This window comes from Mobula birostris, chromosome 11 (assembly GCF_030028105.1).
Source record: "Mobula birostris isolate sMobBir1 chromosome 11, sMobBir1.hap1, whole genome shotgun sequence".
In the NCBI taxonomy this organism is placed as follows: Eukaryota; Metazoa; Chordata; class Chondrichthyes; order Myliobatiformes; family Myliobatidae; genus Mobula; species Mobula birostris.
In genome coordinates, this window is record NC_092380.1 from 108935265 (window position 1) to 108957094 (window position 21830).

The following is a 21830-nucleotide window of genomic DNA, read 5'->3' on the forward strand; positions in this document are numbered from 1 at the left end:
ATCAAACCGCTGAAGAAATAACAGTCTCCTTTTAAACTCTTCTTGCTTTTAAATTCTATACATAGCCATTCTTAATTAGTATTCGTACCAAGGTGCAGTGAAAGTATTTTGTTTGCATTTCAGAAAGATTATTCCATACATAAATACATTAAAGGAAAAAAAATGCAGAATATAGGTTTCAGAGGAAGTGTTGGGCAGGTAGACAAAAGGGTGCAAAGACCTTGATGTAGTAGATTGCAACTCCAGATGCAGCTCTTTCCTTAGCCTACATGCTAAGGAGAAATATCTCCAAGTTTCCTAGTTTGGACGTTGGATGTTTTCCTGCCTGATATTCTCTGCAATCGCAGCTGTGCAGACTTAATATGGATTTAACATATTAACATACCAATATGCTTATCTCTTAGATGCATCTGTCGGAAGTCCAAAATATGCTAATGAAAGAACGCTCATCAGTTCTCAGCAAGATGGTCTCCAATCAAAGGCTTCTGTACAGTCAACCAAATGTCAAGAGAGTTCTAGCATATCTGAATGGTGATTACCCTGATCAAGGAGTGTACGCCTGGGGCACGACTATTCCAGAGGTAAGCACTGTTTCCTCTCAGAGATCACGAACTCATAACTATTTCCATGTCTGATCAAACAGTGCTGAGAAATCATGTAAGCAATTACCAATTTCAGTCACAAAAATAAATATACACTCAGAGGCCATTTTATTAGGTACCTCTTAATGAGGTGCACCCATTGCCCACACTGCACCGAGCTGCCTATTGTAATCTATTATAATGGGCCACATCTGATGCATTTAATATTTCACATTCACTGAAGCCACAGCATGTAGAAACCATCATTATAATGAACCTCACCTTCTGTTTATGGTAATCTAGCACTAAGACATAGGTGCAGAATATAGTATTCTTTATTTTCAAAACCCGTTGTTGATGCTTACTATATTGAACAGAGTCACAGCTGAACCATAGAATGAGCTGGTTGAGTTGAGTTGTTCTCTGATCTTGGCAATAGCTTAGTTTGTTCTTTTGGTCTGCAAAGTACTCTCCTCAATGTTGCTGTTTACTTGATCGCGACAGAAAATCTATGTTTTTGGAGCAGTCAGGTCATCATTTCCAAGATATTTCGAATGTATTGAACAAGCAATTAGACATGACCAGCGTGGTCTACAAAGTCAAATGCGGGGACTGTAGCAAATATTACGTGGGCCAGACTGGGAGAAAACTACCCACAAGGATCTATGACCATCAACTGGTTGTAAAGTGACATGAGCAACTCTACATGAAGCTTGAGAAAGGCACAAATCCAACTGGGAATCAGTGAAAGTCATGGCGCAAGCAAACGCTGTACGTAAGAGAAATTCTAGAAGCGTGGTTTTCTGCGAACAGTTCTGTAAACTATCATGTAGACCTTGATCCTATTTATTAGCCGTTGTGGGCAATGTACGAAGTTCAACACACAACCAATCAGGGATGAGATTTCCTCCCCACATCACAATTCCGTTTCCAAAATGACATCGAATCAGGTGATCGAAAAGTATATAAAGGCCAAGCATTCAGTGGACGTTCACAATCACTGTAGTGCAGCGGTTAACACAGTTATTTTACAGTACCAGCGATCATTCGTCAAGGTCAGAGAACAGCTCAACCCAGGCATCAATCGCCCGATCTACACATGTTCCGAATTATATAAACATATATGTTGCACTGAGCCACAGTTGACTTGTGAAGTAATCAATATTGTCCTGTTCCTTACCCTTATGCATTTGTTATTAATATCCAAGCTTAAGGATCAGGATAATTTTGGTTATGGTGATCAGGACAGTATAAATTATAGTTATAGAGAGTGGTTAAAAAGATGTATGGTGTGTGGCCTTCATTAGGTTAAGAGCCGTGAGGTAATGTTTCAGCTCTATAAAACCCTGGTTAGACCACTCTTGGAGTATTGTGTTTAGTTCTCATTGCCTCATTATAGAAAAGATGTGGAAGCTTTAGAGAGGGTGCAGAGGAGATTTACCGGGACACTGCCTGGATTAGAGAGTGTGTCTTATGAGGAAAAGTTGAGCAAGCTAGGGCTGTTCTCTTTGGAGTGAAGGAAAATGAGAGGTGACGATAGAGGTGTACAAGATGATGAGGCACAGACTGAGTGAGCAGCCAGTGACTGTCCCAGGGCAGAAGTGGCTAATATGATACGGCATAGTTATAAGCTGTTTGGAGGAAAGTATAGTGGGATGTCAGAAACAGATTTTTTTAAACAGGGAGTGATTGGTGCATAGAATGCGCTGCCTGAGGTGGTAGTAAAGGCAGACACTTTAGTGACATATAGGAGATTCTTAAATGGATGGTAGTAAAATAGAGGGCTATGTGGGAAGGAAAGTGTAGATTGATCTTAGAGTAGGTTAAAAGATGGCACAATACTGTGAACCGAAGGGCCTGTGCTCTTCTATGCCCCATGTTCTAGTTATCTATACCCCACTGAGCCACAACTGACATGTATGATCATCTATAGTGCAGTGAGTCACAACTCCCAGATACTGAAATCAACATTGAACTGATTCACAGCTGACAGATTCAGTAATCAATATTGCACCGAGCCATATCTGCCACAAATTTTAATCTGCTTTGCACTGGCCCACAACAGAAGTACATAATAATGAACAATATCCCAAGACACAGATGACACCTGTAGTAATTTATATGGAGCTGGGACACATTAAATGTATACAACCATCTATATGCAACTGAGCAGCAGCTTTAACGTTCAAAGTAAAATTTATTATCAGAGTACATACATGTCACCACATACCACGCCGAGATTCTTCTTCTGCGGTCATACTTAGCAAATCTATAGAACAGTAACTATAAATGGGACTGTGAACTGTAAACAAACTGTGTAAATGCAGATAATAAATAGATAGCAATAAATAATGAGCATGAAATAACAAGATAAGAGAGTCCTTAAATGAGTATAGTTATTCCCTTTTGTTTAACAGCCTGATGGTTGAGGGGTAGTAACTGTTCTTGGACCTGGTGGTGCGAGTCCTGAGACACTTGTACCTTCTACCTGATGGCAGCAGTGAGAAAAGAGCAAGGTCTGGGTGGTGAGGATCTTTGATGATGGATGCTGCTTTTCTACAGCAACATCTCATGTAGATGTGCTCAATGGTTGGGAGCTTATGCTTATATTAACCATTATTGCTCTATCACACCTGTCACATATAGTAAACTATATTGTGCTGATCAGTAGCTGACACATATGGCCATCTACGCCCAGTGACCACTTTGTTGAGTGTGCCCTGCACCTATATAACGAGGCCACCGAATGTACGTTCATAGTCTTCTGCTGCTGTAGCCCATCCACTTCAAGGTTCGATCTGTTGTGCGGTCAGAGATGCTCTGTTCTGCACACCACCGCTGTAACACGTGGTTATTTTATGTATTGCACTGTACTGCTGCCGCAAGACAACATGTATCATGGCATATATCAGTGATAATGAACTTGAATCTGATTCTGTGGTCAGGGAATTACATATATCTATAAGCTTCAGGTGGAGCTGAGTATAGTGTTGAGTTCTATAGGTTCCAGCTATATTCTGTGTAAGTAAAATACTCCATGTGTGAAAGTGCTTCAACGCAGTATAGATTACCATGAGATTTGTCACGTGTACACCAGAACAGACAATAAAATGAGTCCAAATATGTACTGGTGGCAGCCCACAAGTGTTGCCACACTTTCTGAGCCAACGTAGCATGCCCATGACTTACTGACTCTAAATGTATATCTTTTGGACTGTGGGAGGAAACCAGAGCACCCGGAGGAAACCACGGTGTTGCGGGGAGAATGTACAGGCTCCTTACCCTGATGAATGATGACTGGTACTGTAAAATGATTGCACTAACCACTACACTAACGTGACGGGATTCTGAGCAATGTATATCAGTGGCGAGTCGGTACCTCATATCGGTGCCCGGTGCGCAGCACAGTAGCATAGCAGTTACTGCAACACTTTACAATGCCAGTAGTAAGATTGGGGTTTGTTTCCCACTGCTGCCTGTAAGGAGTCTGGACGTTCTCCCCATGACTGTGTGTGGTTCCTCCAGGCGCTCTGCTTTCCTGTCACATTCCAAAAGACGTGTGGATGGAGTTAATGAGTCGTGGGCATGCTACGTCGGCGCCAGAAGCCTGGCGACACTTGCAGGCCGCCCAGAACTGTCGTAAAATTTGTTGTTTTAAGGCAGCAGTACAGGGCAATACATGAACATTTAATATTTTAAAAAAGCAGTGCAAAAAGAGAGCAAAAATAGCAAGGTGGTGTTCATAGGGTCATGGACCATTCAGAAATCTGATGCTTGAGGGGAAGAAGCTGTTCCTAAAACATTGAATGTGGGTCTTCAGGCTCCTTCAGCTCCTCCCTTATGGTAGTAATGAGAAGAGGGCATGTCCCGCATGGTGAAGATCCTTAATGATGAATACCATCTTCTTGAAGAACTACCTTTTGAAGATGTCCTCAGTGGCAGGGAGGCTAATGTTCCAGGTGGAGCTGTCTGAGTTTGCTACCCTCTGCAGCCTTTATCGTTCCTGTGCCTTGGAGCTTGCATAGGAACTTCCATATCAACGCTGGGTTCAGCTTCCTCTTCCTCATATTCCCCATTCTTTTGTCCACTCACATTTTAGATATTTCTTATGATCCAACCTCTGCATTCCTCTGGGGTAGACAGTCCCCTGCAAAATGAAATCTCTATGTGCTTCCATTTTAGTTGTCCATCCCCTTATGACTATGCCCCCTCATTAAAGACTCACTCATGGGAGGAAACAGAGAGTCATAGAGAAGTACAGCACACAAACAGGCCCTTTGGTCCATCTAATGCATGCTGAAAACCATTTAAACTACCTACTCCTAATGTCCTGCCCTCCATATCCCTACTATCCATGTACCTACCCAAACTTCACTTAAACATCTCAATGTCTCCCTGGTCACGCTCCCTCTGAATCTCATGAGTCTCAACCCTTCATCAAGACACATGACTCTTCAACACAGATTCATATATTTGTGAGTTGTAGATCAGTGCAGTTTCGATTATCAGCATAGATAACTTTATATGTCAGTTGTGGGCTTTGGTTTTATACGTTATTACATACGTCATCTCTGATCCATTCGGGACCCCCCATCACCCGGGACATGCCCTCTTCTCATTGCAACCATCAAAGAAGGGGTACAGTAACCTGAAGACACACACTCAATGTTTTAGGAACAGCTTCTTCCCCTCCAGCATCAGATTTCTGAATGGACAGTGAGCCCGTGAACACCACCTCAGTAGTTTTTTTTTTGCTTTCTTTGTGCACTAGTTATTTAATTTATTTTTAAAAACTGTATTCCTTATTGCAGTTTATAGTTTTGTTATTGTGTATTGCACTATACTGCTGCTGCGAAACAATAGCTGTTACAACATATGCTGGTGATATTAAACCTGATTCCGATTCTGGAATGGTATGATACAAATTGCTTCATATGTCAGCCGGGACGCCGTACATTGCAGAATACCATAAGCATCAATCGTGACTCGGGGCAATATCGATTACGATACACATCAGACATGATGCTCTGCAGACTGGATAACTAAGGTACTAGATAACTAAGGCAGCAGAGTAGTATAATGCTATTACAGCACCAGTGATTTGGGTTCAATTTTCACTGGTCTCTGTGAAAGGTTTGAACGTTCTTCACCCACCCGTGATCACATGGGTCTCCTCTGGACGCTCTAGTTTCCAAAGGCAGGTTAGTAAGCTAATTGATTGCATGGGTGTGATTGGGCACACGGGTTCATTGGGCCAGAAGGGCCTGTTACTGTCCTCTAAATCTCCAAATAAAATAAAATAAAGCGTGTGCTGGGCTCCGTTCATTATTGATTACAGTATGCTTGGGCTGTGATTGAATGCAATATAGGTCCCTATACCTGTCAGCGCGGTATGATGTAATGCAAGTTACAATGCGCTTAAAGGATGGCTCAGATGACTCCATGCAGATTACTTCATACATCAGCTCTGGCACCGTGCAGTGCCGATTATTATTCATGTCAGCTGCGACCCGGAACAATAGACACTTTCTACTGCACCTAATGCTCTGTGCAAGATAAGGTTAATATGTGTGCAATCTGGTGGTTCAGTACAATATAGATTACTACATGCTCTGCTGTTGTTCAATACAGTGTCGATTACTTTATATATCACACACGTATGCTGTGACTCCCATGAATACAGATTACTATGTGCATCAGCTGTCATTCTGTGTAATAGATATAGGTATCTGTTGTGGTTCAGTGTGATACAGATTGCCCTGCGTGTCAGACTTGACTCATTACAATATGGGTTACTGTAGCTGGGACCAGAGGACACTGCTTCAGAACAGAACGATGTCTGTTTAGAACAGAGATGCAGGGGAATTTCTTTAGCCAGAGACTAAATTGCCACAGACGGCTGTGGAGAGAGTCATTGGGTATATTTGAAGCAGAGGTTAATAAGTTCTTGATTAGTCAGGGCATCAAAGATTACAGAGGGAAGCCAGAGAATGGGGTTGAGGGGGATAATAAATCAGCCACGATGCAATGGCAGAGCAGACTCAATGGGCTGAATGACCTAATTCTGCTCCTATATCTATGTCTATATATTACCTGTGACAGTGGACGATATACAGTACATCGTCCATCGGCATCAACTGTAAACAGAGTAACAAAGATTACTGTCTGAGTCAGCTATGGCTCTGGTCAGTGTACACAGCAGCTATTTAGCCTGTGGAAAAGGAGTCATCTGTAACGTAATTTCATATTAATTATGATGTAGCCACACTAGAGATGGCAAATACTGGAACCTGGAGGCACAGTAGCCTAGCGGTTAGCATTATGATTTACAGTGACAGGGATTCACTGAGGTTCAATTCCCCTCACTATCTGTAAGTCTCCCCATGGTCTTCTGGATTTCGTCTGGGTGATCTGTTTTTCTTCCACATTCCAAAGACATATGGGCTATGGTTAGTGAGTTATGGGCATGCTATGTTGGTGCCAGAAGCATGGCGACACTTGTGGGCTGCCCCCAGCACATATTTGGATTGTGTTCATCGTTGATTCAAATGACAAATTTCACTGTATGTTTTGACGTACATGTGACAAATAAGACTAAACTTTAATCTTTTTTTTTGCCTTGCATGTATCCCATTTCTTCAGAGCTGTTCTCATCCAGCCAGCAAACAATGTTCTATCATACTTCTGACTCTTTTCATATAGTTGATGAAAAGGGATTTGGAGTCTCAGCAGTTGAGTCACTTGTCTCAGGATAGTCATCTCTCAGGTGGTGGGATGGAGATATGTCTCTACCAAAGGAGGTGTAAGGCACTCCTTCCCTCCACTAGCCTGAAGCTCGCCCTTGGGCAAGATGTAGCCCCTGCTTAGCCCCACCAATCAGGGTCACATGAAGCCATGAGAGCAGGTCATGGATTGTCGTATAAGCAGCTGGTGCACATCACAAGGCCTGGTTATATGCCCACTAATGCCAGCCAGACAATCTCTGAAGAGTATTGGTAATTGCTGAGAACACACATCTTCTAAAGACACTGCCCAGTAGAAGGCAATGGAAAACCACTTTCCATAGAAAAATTTGCCAAGAACAATCATGGTCATGGAAAGATCATGATCGCACATGTCACGTGACACGACACGTGATGATGATGATGATGAATCATGTCTAACTGGATTTTGTAGCCATAGTGTTTGTTTCTAGTCATTGGTGACCCCGAGTATGTTGGTGGTCGGATTCCCAGTGATGATGATGTTAAGGATAGCCTCTGCGTCCAGCATCACCTACCACCCCACCAGCCTCCGCATCCAGCACACAATTCTTCAAAACTTCTGCCACCTCCATCGGGATCCCACCACCAAACACATCTTTCCCTCCCCCCCACTTTCTGCTTTCTACAGGGATCGTTCCCTACGTGACTCCCTTGTCCATTCATCCCTCCCCACTGATCTCCCTCCTGGCACTTATCCTTGCAAGCGGAACAAGTGCTACACTTTCTCCCTCACTACCATTCAGGGCCCTAAGCAGTCCTTCCAGGTGAGGCAACACTTCACCCGTGAGTCTATTGGGGTCATATACTGTGTTCCGTGCTCCAGGTATGGCCTCTTGAGTATCGGTGAGACCCAACATAGATTGGGAAACCACTTCGGCAAGCACCTATGCTCTGTCTATCAGAAAAAGTGGGATCTCTCAGTGGCCACCCATTTTAATTCCACTTCCCATTCCCATTCTGATATGTCCATCCATGGCCTCCTCCACTGTCATGATGAGGCCACACTTAGGTTGGAGGAACAACATCTTATGTTCTGTTTGGGTAGCCTCCAACCTGATGGTATGAACATTGATTTTTCAAATTTCTGGTAATGCCTTCCACCAGCACCCCCCCCTCCATTTCCCATCCCCTTTTCTCTCCCTCACCTTGTTTCCTTGCCCACCCATTGCCTCCCTCTGGTTCTCTTCCCCCCTCTTCTTCTTTCTTCCATGGCCTTCTGTCTTTTCCACCAATCAACCCCCCAGCTCTTTGCTTCATCCCTCCCCCTCCAAGTTTCACCTATCACTCCCCTCCCCCACCTTTCAAATCTACTCCTCAGCTTTTTTTCCTCCAGTCCTGCCGAAGGGTTTCAGCCTGAAATGTCAACTGCTCCTTTTTTCCATAAATGCTGCCTGGCCTGCTGAGTTCCTCCAGCATTTTGTATGTGCCTTATGGAAGGATGGTTAATTTTTGTCATGTTGGGGATGATGATTGCCTGGCGCTTTTTTACTGTAAATGTTGGTTGTTACTTACCAACCCATTCTTTGGTCTGGTCCAAGTCTTGATGGGTTCCTTCATTTTCTGAGGAAATGCAGTGGAACCGAATACTGAGGTAGTAGTATTACGGTCACTTGAGTCAAACATGATGCTATTCCCTTGTTGGAAAATGACAGTGCATGACCTAAAGGAAGCTTTGTTTTATTTGTAACATTACTTCTCAACATTGAGACATATTTGTAATTTGGGGGGTTGCCTTCAAAAGTCGCCATGCTTCCAGTGCCAACATAACAAACCCACAACTTACTCACCCTAACCCATATATCTTTGTAACGTGGGAGGAAGCCAAGCACCCGCAGGAAACTCATGTGGTCATGGGGAGAATGTACAAACTTCTTATAGACAGTGGTGGGAATTGTTCCCAGGTTGTTGACGCTAGCCACTAAACTACCGTGCTGCCATGTGTCGCTTCTGAAATATTACCATAAAATGCACCTTTGCTCCATCCACTTCAACAAGTGAGATGTCCTGGTGACCACCCATTTTAATTCCCCTTCCTATTTGCATTCTGACATGTCGGTCCACCACCTCCTCTACTTCCATGATAAATCCACTCTCAGGTTAGAGAAACATATTCTGTCTGGGTAGCCTCCAACATGATGCCACGAACATTTATTTCTCTAACCGCCTAAATGAAGAAATCTCATTTCTTTCCCCCCCTCCCCCTTCTCTCCTCTCCATTAACACTCTGGCTCAACCCTTACCCCTTCTCTTCTCCTCACCTCCCTCTAGCGCCCTTCTTCCTTCCCTTCCACTCTCCCCTCCTATCAGATTCCTTCATCTTCAGCCCTTTACATTTTCCACCTATTACTTCCCAGCTTCTTAGTTCATCCCCTCCCCCTCAGCTGGTCTCACCTGGTCACTTGCCAGCCTGGACTTCCTCCCCTCCCCCCAACCTTCTTCTTCTGTCCTCTGCCCCATTCCCTTCCAGTCATTATGAAGGGTCTTAGTCTGAAATGTTGACTGTTTATTCCTCTGTATAGAAGATGCCTGACCTGCTGAGTTCCTCCAGCATTTTGTGCGCGTTAATTCTGTTACTTGTTTGCCATCCCTGGTCATGGTGGTGTGTATTTAGAGTTGTTTTTGCTTTCCCTAGCTGCTGGAGAGCTGCACAATGCAGCTGAAGCTGAGGTCTGCAGCCAAAATTCTGTTCAGTCCTGATGGAGAGCAGATCACCTCGTGGGAAAGAATAGAACGAGACACGTTGGTGTGCGTCTCCCAGGGGGAGCCATTCCTGACCAGCGCAGGTTGGTACTATATCGATATCCTGTACGTGCTGCAGAGCTGATGAAAAATAGTGCTGACATACACATTGCCCCTTAAATTAATGGGCTTTATCAGCCAGAACAGGGAATATAAAGCCTGCTTTATATTGTCTGGCACACTAATTGATAGTCTGTGCACACACACGTTTCAACTTAAAGAGCTTAAATCAGACACATGACATGGCCTAATGTATAATTACTACGTTTTTGGTTATAATACACTTTTATTTTAAACAATTCATGACCATGAGAATGAGATAATTTGAACAGAAATAAGGTAGAATTTCTTTAGCCAGAGGGTGGTGAATCTGTGGAATTTGTTGCCACAGATGGCAGTGGAGGCCAAGTCATGGGGTATATTTAAAGTGGAGGTTAATAGATTCTTGATTAGTAAGTGTATCAAAGGTTACGGGGAGAATGCAGGAGAATGGGGTTGAGAGGGATAATAAATCAGTCATAATGGAATGGGGGAGCAGACACACTGGGGTTGAATGGCCTAATTCTGTTCCTACATCTTGTGTGTGTTATCAGTGCACAGTACCTCTCCAAACCACCTTTTGAAATGCTGAAATATTATTCCTGCTTTGAGAAAAGCTCTCTAGCTATCCATTTTATCTATGTCTCTTATCATCTTGTACACCTCTGTCAAGTCACCTCTCATCATCCTCTCAAAAGAGAAAAGCTCCAGCTTGCCTCAGCTTATCCTCATAAGACATGCTCTCTAATCCAAGCAGCAGTCTGGTAAATTTCTTCTGCGCTCTCTCTAGAGCTTCTCAATCCTTTCTATAATGAGGTGACCAGAACTGAGCTCAATAGTCCAAGTAAATGTTCTCAATCCAACGCCACCGCATCCCTCCTGTAGTGCAATACACACAAAATACCATAGGAACTCGGTAGGTCTGACAGCATCTGTGGAAATGTTTTGGGATGAGACCCTTCATCAGGACTGGTAGTGTGTGATCACGTCTCTGAGGATCATCTCCTTGTTGTGTTGGAGAGTCTTGTGCGCTTCTGAGATCCCAAGAGTGATGCTGTCATGGAGTTTAGCTCCTGGTGTTTTCACGCATGCTAATAAGGTCAAGGTCAGACAAAGAATGATCCAATGAAGACCTCAGCAGTAGAGCTGGCAGAAGAGGATGACACATCTGAATGGCAGTGAAGACAGAGGAAGGTGTTGTGTATTTAATATTTGAGTAATATTGTAAATATATTTTTGATTAAGCATAATTTGTTGTTTACATAATTCAGTACGGGAATGACATGTGTCATCTCGCCACCATGTCATATCTGAGCACCTCACAAGAAGTAAAACCGAAGTACTTGTTATCCCTGAGCCATCATGTTTCTCCTTCAATCAGTTTTAAATTTTCAAAACATAACAGAGGCGATGACTAAGTTTTAGAATGAACCCAAGACAACTACCAATCTGTTAAAAGCGTAGTGAGACATTCAAGTTAAAAAAAACGTCACAGCACATGTCTCTTTGGTACAGCAGTGAGACCCTCAAGTTAAAAGAAGGGAGACAACAGACAAAATTCACAGGTTCATAAGCAGTGAGCATTGAGTGACAATAATAACAATACATAAAAGAAAAAGCAGAAATGACTGGCTACATCGGAAAGATCAACACTTTCAAGAGCAAAATAGTATTAAATGAAAATGCCACACCCAAGTTTTACAAAGCCCATCCTGTTCCTTATAACATCCGTGATAAAGTGGCCAGCAAGCTGGATCGTGTGGAGGCTGAAAGAAGTCTTTCCAAGTTTGAGTGGAGCCCATAGGCAATGCCAGTGGTCCCAGTAGCCAAGAAGAATGAGTCTGTTAGGATCTGTGGTGATTTTACGGTCACCAGCAACCCGGTTGTGAAAGTAGATCAATACCCTCTGCCCAGGACAGAGGATATCTTTCCAAACCTTTCTAGAAGAAGACACTTCAGCAAAGTGGACTTAGCTCAGGCCTCCCTACAGATGGAGATGGAAGAAGATGCCAAAGTTTCTCACCACAAACACACACAGCGTGCTTTATTGCTATAATAGGCTTATTTTTGAAGTAGCATCTGCGCCTGCACTCTGGCAGAGAGCTAAGCACCAGGTGCTGCAAAGCTGCCCAGACACTCAGTGTTACCTGGATGACATCATTGTTACTGGTAAAGGTGATTAGGAACATCTCCAAAATCTCAAGGCAGTGTTAAAAAGATTAGAAGATTATGGGCTCAGAGCACAACACAACAAGTATGAATTCTTTAAATGAAGCATTCCTTACTGAGATCATACCAAACATTACCCAAGTGTGCTGAGAAAATTCATGCAATGGTGGATACCCCAAGGCCAAAGGATGTGTCACAGTTGCAATCCTTGTTAGGATTGTCAATAGTATTACAGGCTCCTGCTAAACCTGGCTACAGTGTTCCACCTCCCGAACTCATTGCTACAGATCGGGGGAAAATGGCAAAGGACAAAGCATTGTGAAGTGCTTTTTCAAGAGGCAAAGGGAATGATAACATCAGACTCTGTCCTCTCACATCATCCACATTGTTCAGTGAAATTTGGCTGTGATGCCTCACCTTATGATATAAGTGGCGTATGTGATAAGTATAAGTGATGAAAGTGCCTTTGTATCGTGTTCCCTTACCAATGCAGAGAAAAATGACACACAGATTGACAGAGAGGCCTTGACTCTGGCTTGGGGTGTAAAACATTTCAACCCGTACCTGTATGGGAGAAAGTTTACCTTTGTTACTGATCATCAACCACTAGTGTCCATTTTCAATTCACAGAAGGGTGTTCCACTAACAGCAGCAGCAGGAATGCAGAGATGGGCTCTGTTTCCTGGAGGACACAATCACAAGATCAAATTCAAGAGGACACATAAGCTGTTGGATTGTCCTGTTTTCCGATGGAAAAGGAAACACCTAAATATTTTACAAAAGATGACACTCCCCTTGACATATTCTCCTAAAGCAAATTGAAAGTCTTCCTATTGAGGCAGAGATTATCCAAAAGGAAACTAGAAAAGACCCCACGCTGTCTCACATCTACACGGTCACTCACGCAAAAAGTCTGGAATATGCAGCAGAGATCCCAGTTCCCCTGTTTTTACCAGCACCAGGATCAACTTGGGAGAGGATTGAAGATTGTTGTACCATTCAAGCTGAGAGCTAAAGTGTTGGAGGAGCTACATGCCAGTCACCTCGGCATGATCAAAGTGAAACTATTGGCTTGGAAGTTTTGTCTAGGGGCCTGGAATAGATCAGCAGATCAAGCAGCTTGCCATACAGTGTTTGGGATGCCAGCATGTCCAGAAGATGCCAAGAGTAGCACCTCTTTATCCCTGGGAAGGGCCTGCATTGTCCTAGCAGAGAATTCGTGTGGATTTTGCTGGACCGTTCACGGGCACAAATTTCTTGGTAGTAGTGGATGTAGCTGCAGAGTGGCCAGAGGTGCTCCCAATAGACTCCGCCACAGCCTCTCGCACTGCAGAGGTGTTGAGAAAACTCTTCTCAAGGACTGGTGATCCAGAACATTTATTCAGTGACAATGGGCCACAGTGTGTGGTGGAACAGTTTCAGTCATTCCTGAAAATGTATATAATAAGACATTTTGCATCAGCACCATACCACCCAGCTACAAATGGGTTGGGGGAAAGGTTTGCTCAGAACTTAAAGAACGCACTGTGGATAATATCAGCAGAACACACTATGCTGACACTGAATCAGAAGCTCGCCAATTTCCTCCTTGCATATTGCAATGAAGCACACTCCCCAACCAACAACTCACCGGCTACGCTGTTCCTGGGTTGTCCCTTGTGCCCATGCTTGGATCTCCTCAAACCCAGTCTCAGAAGGAGAATGCAGTTCAAACAGCTGAGAGAAATTGTCTCCTCAAACAAGAAGGTTCAATGTTTCAATCCTGGACAAGCAGTCCTTATCTGGAGCTGTCAGAACCATTTCTTGCAGTCCCAGAGTCAACTCCTACAATCAGCATGGAGGAGGCTCCAGAAACTGAGACGGTTTCACAGCCACAAGTCTCATCTGCCGTGCAGAGCGACCTCCTCTTGTCAGGAAACATGTTGTCCCACAAGTGTAAGGAATCCTCCAGAGCAATTAAATCTTTAGACCTGAATGGGACAATGGAAAATTTACTGTGCTGTGGATGTCTATACAGTGCAATATATATATACTCTGTGTGTGTGTGTGTGTGTGTATATATACACATACATATATACACATACACACATTCTATATTGAGTTGGAGCTTATAACTAAGCAGGGAGGAGTGTTGTGTATTTAATATTTCAGTAATATCTGAGTCATATTGTAAATACATTGTTTGATTAAACATCCTTTGTTATTTATACAATGCATGATGGATTATACTTAAAAGTGCATGAATGACATACATCATTGCACAACCACGTCATATGTAAGGAACTCGCTCAAAGTAGAAACAAAGCACACATTATCCCTGGGTGCCTGTGTTCTTTTGATTAGTTTTGGTGTTACAAAGCATAGCAGAAGGCTGCAACAGTGAAGGGTCCCCAGTCGTCTTGCACTCCGTGCCAGTGGACCCTGACAAGGACTGTGTGGTGGCTGCTCTTGTATCAGCCTCCCCTCATTAAACAGACAATGTACAGGCATTCCCCATTAAGGAAATCCACCTCCTTAAGGGAGGGTTGTGACCTTCCCGTAGTGTGGTGTCCGAAACTGTACTCCATGTGGAGGCCAACCATCATTTTGTACAGCTCTCAAGCAGTGGAACAGCAATCTATAAATACAAGAAATTCTGCAGATGCTGGAAATTCAGAGCAACACACACAAAATACTGGAGGAACTCAGCATTTCAGGCAGCATCTCTGGAAATGAATAAAGAGTCAACCTTTTGGGGTGAGACTCTTCATCAAGTCTGGAAAGGAAGGGGAAGATGCCAGAATAAAAAGGTGGGGGGAGAAGGAAGTTGGAGGCTACCCAGACGGGACATGCCACCTTCTTTATCAACCTTGATAATTCAGACCAAGATGTTATGAAAGGAGGCAGATAACACTGAAGCAGCAATCTAGCGCATGCTATTGCACGAGAACAGAAGCTGTTATCACCATGGTAATGTAGTCTACTCAATATTTTCCGTACATGACTGTGATTGCTGTTGTTTTGATGGCTGATAAGGGAGATCTCAATCTCAACAGAAGCAATGGATGAACTTCCATCAGTACTCATTTATAAATATGCAGTGTCAAACTCAGGAATAAGCAAGCCCCATATAAATTGCATTACCTTTTGGCAAGCTTCCAAAATTAATCACATCAGTGCAATGCATGCCTTTGGGCAGTGCTGAAGCAGCTACACTACGTTGATTACTTCTTTCCCATTACTTACATTTACATTTTAAATTGAATCTGTTCACTAGCTGCGCCATAGAAAGCAAACAAGGCTCATAGATCTTATTCATCCCTCTTCGAGGATAACCTAGAGGTTGTAGTCTCCTTTCTTACCTCTTCTCTTCTCCTCACCTGCCCATCAGCCCCCTCTTGTGTCCCTCCTCCTTCCCTTTCACCCAAGGTCCACTCTCTTCTCCTATCAGATTCTTTCTTCTTCAACCCTTTACCCTTTCCACCTATCACCTCCCAGCTTCTCACTTCAACTCGCCCTCCCCCACCCCCCCCACCATCCACCTGCCTTCTCCCTCACCTGGCTTCACCTATCACCTGCCATTATGTACTCTACCCCCTCCCTATTTTCTTTTTTCTGGCTCCTTCCCTTTCTTTTCCAGTCCTAATGAAGGATCTCAGCCCAGAACACTGACTGTTTATTCCTCTCCTTAGATACTGCCAGATCTGCTGAGTTCCTCAACCATTTTGTACATGTTACTCTGGATTTGAGACCAAGATTGCCTCAGAAAGGCGGTGTCCATTATTAAGGACACCCATCACCCAGGATGTGCCCTCTTCACATTGTTACTGTCAGGGAGGAGGTACAGAAGCCTGAAGGCACACACTCAGCAATTCAGGAACCGCTTCTTCCCCTCTGCCATACGATTCCTAAATGGACATTGAACCCATGAACACTATCTCGCGTTTTTTATTATTTTTGTTTTTACACTACTAGTTTTAAATTTAACTATTTAACGTACTTAGCATTTATTTATTTTTTCCTGCATTTATCATGTGTTGCATTGTACTGCTGCCGCCAAGTTAACAAATTTCATGACAAATGTCGATGATATTAAACCTGATTCTGATTCTGATCATGTGACATGGCACATAATCAGAATCATTGCAAGGATGTTGCCTGGATTGGGGAGCATGCCTTATGAGAATAGGTTGAGTGATCTCGGCCTTTTCTCCTTGGAGCGACAGAGGATGAGAGGTGACCTGATAGAGGTATATAAGATGATGAGAGGCATAGATCGTGTGGACAGTCAGAGGCTTTTCCCCCCAGGGCTGAAGTGGTTGCCACAAGAGGACACAGGTTTAAGGTGCTGGGGAGTAGGTACAGAGGAGATGTCAGGAGTAAGGTTTTTACTCAGAGAGTGGTCAGTGCGTGGAATGGGCTGCCAGCAATGGTGGTGGAGGCAGATACGATAGGGTCTTTAAAGAGACTTTTGGATCGGTACATGGAGCTTAGAAAAATAGAAGGCTATAGGTAAGCCTAGTAATTTCTAAGGTAGGTTTGGCACAACTCTGTAGGTTTTCTATGTTTCTATAATGATGATGATGATGTCAACTCTGGATTTCTAGCAGGATCTCTTGTATTTCTGAAGTCTGTGGGTATGAAATTATGAAGTCTATGGAGGTTTACACTGTATACGTTGGACTTTAGATACGACACTGAGTCATGTCATCTGCAGAAATTCTCTGATGTCTCAGCAATAGTTGGGTGTATAAAGGGAGGATGGACAATAAATATTGTGTCTTTGAGGAGGACTTTGGCAAATGATGCAAGCTGAATCATCTGCAGCTCAACAATAGTATGACAAAGGAGATCGTGTCGTACTTTAGGAAGACTAAGCCTACATTGCTCCCTGTTACTACTGATGGTGAGGACATGGATTTGGTGAGAAACTGGGGGTGCACCTGGAGTCTATAAACCTATTGATTCAATGACATCCCACTCCCAAAATGTAGCGCAAGAGAAAGACGGTTGGTGGTGTTGTGGACAGTGTAGAAGTTTATCATTGGTTCCTTAAGGCTATTATGGTCGGGGATGGTAGTGGAGATAAGTTCCCCCACCTATTAAATGCTCCCAATGGTGTGCGTCTCAAATACCCTCAGACAACCAAATCCAGCTCCTGGCCTTCACCCGTGGCTTAGCTACTAATCCTGGCAGAACCATTTCTCTTCGCAGGAGAAGGAGCAAAGGTGGGTTACTGGAACCTTAAAACCAGTCACTTTGGGCAGATGGGGCTCATCAGCTGTGGTTAGCAGCTCATCTAGCAGAAGGAAAACTCTGATCTCAAGCCTCTGCTGCCTCGTGGCTATACCCAATCACTGGGAAGGCTTTGGTATTAAATCCTGAGGAAAAATTCAAAACGGGAGCCCCTATGAAGTTTCATGTTGAGTTCAACATTGACTGGCAACTCCTGTGATGCAGCTGGTGCCAAGCTGTATCGGTCTCCGCCGTTCCTTTGGATTCATCAACTGCACGGAGCGGGGAAACCTGCTGCATGGGCAACAGCTTTCTTTTTCCATATTGTGCTGCCCTGGCCTGCATACTGACTTGTGCCTGACAGCCAGGATGCTACATCTATGGTCGAACCCGCCCAACATGAGGCCTCATCAGAGGGTTGTAGGTTACAACAGAACATTGACAGGATGCAGAGCTGGGCTGAGAACTGGCAGATGGAGCTCAGACCAGAAAAGTAGAATGATGAACTCAAAGGCAGAGTACAGACAGGGTTAATGGTAGGGCTCTTAACAGTGTGGAGGAACTTGGGGTCCACATCCACTGATCCCTCAAAAGTTGTAGTGCAAGTTGTTGTTTGGGTGGCTGAGAAGGCATATGGTGTCCTGGCTTTCATTAGTCCGGGATTGAGCTCAAGAGCACAAGGTAATGTTGCAGCTCTAAAAAACTTCGGTTAGACCACAGCTGGAATATTGTATTCAGTTCTGGTCTCCTCATTATAAGAAGCATGTGGAAGCTTCAGAGGAGGTGCAGAAGGGACATCATGGGATGATGCCGGGATGTAATGAAATTCCTTGCTCATTTGAAGTTTACAGAGTAAACAGTGAGGATGCAACAGTAACTACGATGAGTGTAGACAGTAGAATGGTGCAAAATGTAGTTGTGCAAACAAAGCTAGTGCAAAAAGTAACCTTAATGTGACAATAATGGAAGAGGTAAGATTACATGGCAGCACCACTAGAAAGGGAATGTGAAAGAGGCAAATCTAACCAGGTTGGTTGGTTGATAAACTGGCAGATAGACTTTGCAACTCATATTCTGACTCTACAACTCATGTTCTCAATATTGTTTATTATTATTTGTTTTTGTAGTTGTACAGTTTGTCTTCTAATGCACGTGTTGGTTGTCCATCTTTGCTTGTGTGTAGTTTTTCGTTGATTCTATTGTGTTTCTTTGTATCTACTGTGAACGCCTGCAGGAAAATGAATCCAAGTAGTGTATGGTGACATATACTACATAGACTTTGATAATAAATTTACATTGAACTTTGAAATTTACAGTACTGTGCAAAAGTCTTGGGCTCATATATATAGCTAGGGTGCTTAAGACTTTTTTGCATAGTACCGTGTTTCTCAATGTGGAGCGGAGAGCAAGCTTGTAAATCTGGCAGGAGCAGAGGATGTTGGGAATGGCAAGGGTGGAGTGCCTCAGTAGTGGTATAGGACAGATGGCAGAGAAAAAATGCTGGGGCAGTGGAGTGGCACGGGTGCAGTCATACCCCAACCTGAGACACCAGGCAAAGTCATTTGATTCCAAACAATTGGTTTATTGATCATTACAGAATGTCTCTCTGGTGCTTCCCGCTCCCCCCCATCTCCCTTCCCCTTTTCCCAACCATGATTCCCCTCTCCCTGTCCCCTTCCCACTCTCAGTCCACAATAGAGATCCGTATCAGGATCAGGTTCATCATCACTCACATGTGTAATGAAATTTGTTTTTTTTTGTGGCAGCAGTACAGTGCAATGCATAAAATTACTACAGTACTGTGCAAAAGTCTTAGGCAACCTAGCTATATATATTTGCCTTAGACTTTTGCACAGAACTGTACATTGAAACCAGGTTGAAACCAGGACATAAACATTCCTCTTATTGGAAAAGTATGCAAAATATTTCACATGGCTCTATTTATTGGAGTTGAAAACATAAGTCAGCCCCTTTAAAACTTATCAAGGAGGCCAAAAATCGAGATAATGGGCTCCTGAAAGGGAATGATTTCGAAGCTGTGATGAAAGGTAAAAAGCAGACCGTAATTTATCAAATGGTGGTGTGAATCGGTACCTTTTTATTGTGTTATACTTTACATGGATCCAGGAGAAGACAAGGTTACCTACTGCACTGAAAAATAAGGTTCTCTCAGCTGCATTAGGTAGAAAATTATAAGCCTAGGAACAGCATCCTGTCAAAGTTTACTTTCAATTTTATGTGATCCATGCCAGGACCACCAGACTCAAAAACAGTTACTTTCCCCAAGCAATAAAACTGATGAACTCCTCCACCCACTGCCCCACTGCTTTATCATTTCCTATCAGAGCCATCGTATGCACAGACACTCCTGTGCCTAGCATCACTTTATGGTCAGACAATCAGCCTATTTATTGTGTTTTTTTATTATTGGGTTCTTTACCTTACTGTGATTTTTTTTTTTGTGCTGCGTCAGATCTGGAGTAACGATTATTTCATTCTCCTTTACACTGTGTACTGGAAGTGACATTAAACAATCTCGAATCTTTAAACTTGATCTCATTCTCAGTAAATCGAATTACCAGGTGAAAACGTGCCGTGACCATGTGGGTTTCCTCTGGGTGCTCCAGATTCCTCCCACATTCCAAAGACATACGGGTAAGGGTCAGTGAGTGGTGACAATGCTATGTTGGTTCCAAAAGTGTGGCGATACTTGTGGACTGCCCAGCACATCCTCACTGATTTGATTTGACACAAATGATACATTTCACTGTATGTTCCGATGAACATGTGACAAATAAATCTAATCTTTCTTTCTCTTTTAAATATGCAATTGGACTGAGCGGATCCGGTCTTCATTTACATTACAGAGCCTGGCATTTTCCTGGTCTTGGGGGCACACCCAATAACAGCAAATATTGCCCACACCTACGTGAAGTGTATCTCACAGCTCCACACCCAAACAGGCATGGAAGGCCCCAGAAAAGCTAGGAGCACAACACACTTCACTCAGATAGGATTTAAAGGGACGATCTGCTCATGTCAGGAGACCTGACTGGGCAACCTCAGAACTGACTGCATATTCCACAAAGACCAGCTAATGTTCACAATGTTCTGGATGAGTTTTGCGCTGTAAACAGGGACGTAAAGAGAGATTTGGTACACTGGCTTTCATAAATCAGGGTACTGAGTATAGGGGATTGGGATGTTATGTTGAAGTCATATATTTTTTATACATTTATAAAAGTTGTATAATTTTTAGAAGTTGTAGAGTTTTTATTATTATGTATTGTGATTTACAGCTGAAGCAAAGACAAATTTCATGACATGACGGTGATATTAAATTTGATTCTGATTCTGAAATTGGTGAGGCCAATTTTTTGAAGTATCATATTGTTTTGGTCACCTACCTACAGGAAAGGTATCAATAAAATCGAAAGAGTGTGGTGAAAATTTACAAGGTTGTTACCAGGACTTGAGGACCTGAGTTATAGGGAAAGGTTGAATAGGTTAGGATTTTTTTCCCTGGAGTGTAGGAGGACTTGATAGAGGTGTACAAAATTATGAGGGGTATAGATAGGGTAAGTGCAAGCTGACTTTTTCACTGAGGTTGGGTAAGACCTAAACTATAGGTCATAGATTAAGGGTAATAGGTGAAATATTTAAGTGGAACCTGAGAGGAAACTTCTTCACTCAGAGGGTGGTGTGAATGTGGAACAAGCTGCCAGCAGAGGTAGTGGATGCGAGTTCAATTGTAATATTAACAGAAGTTTGGATCGTAACATGGAGGAGAGAGGTTTGGAGGTATATGGTCCAGGTGCATGGAGATGAAAGTAGGCAGAAGACCGGTATGGCACAGACTTCATGGGCCAAAGTGCCTGTTTCTGTGCTCTGTGGCTCTTTGACTCCATGTTTGGAGTGTAATCGTTCACATTCAGACTTGGTGGATAGTAGAACTATTTCCTGACGGAGCACCCAGGGAAAATCCACAGAGGACATCGGGAATGAACTTTGAACTCCAACACCCTGATCTGTAATAGCGTCATGCTAACCGCTACACAACCAGAGCGCCCATTTAGACTGATACAGAGAGATATGGGCCAAACACAGGACTAGCTCAGAGACTCATCTGGGTCAGCATGGGTAAACTGGGTCCAAGGAGTAGTTTCCAGGTTGTATAACTTAATCAGAATCAGGTTTAATATCACTGGCATATGTCGGGAAATTTGTTAACTGTGCAACAGCAGTACAATACAATACATGATAACAGAGAAAAAACTGAATTACAGTAAATATATACATAGTTCCTATAAAAATTATTTACCCC

General features: G+C 43.2%; 1 protein-coding gene across 3 annotated transcripts in view; it reads left to right on the forward strand.

Moving 5' to 3' along the window:
• LOC140205303 (doublecortin domain-containing protein 1-like) overlaps window positions 1-21830 on the forward strand; it is a 566682-nt gene that overhangs the window by 519758 nt on the left and 25094 nt on the right. For all 3 annotated transcript variants that reach the window (XR_011887817.1, XM_072272825.1, XM_072272826.1), the window contains 2 exons: window positions 405-581; window positions 9978-10128. Coding sequence is in view for 2 of the 3 variants with exons in the window: in XM_072272825.1 (XP_072128926.1) it covers window positions 405-581; window positions 9978-10128 (328 nt within the window). In the remaining variant the exon portion in view is untranslated. The remainder of the gene's footprint in view (window positions 1-404; window positions 582-9977; window positions 10129-21830) is intronic.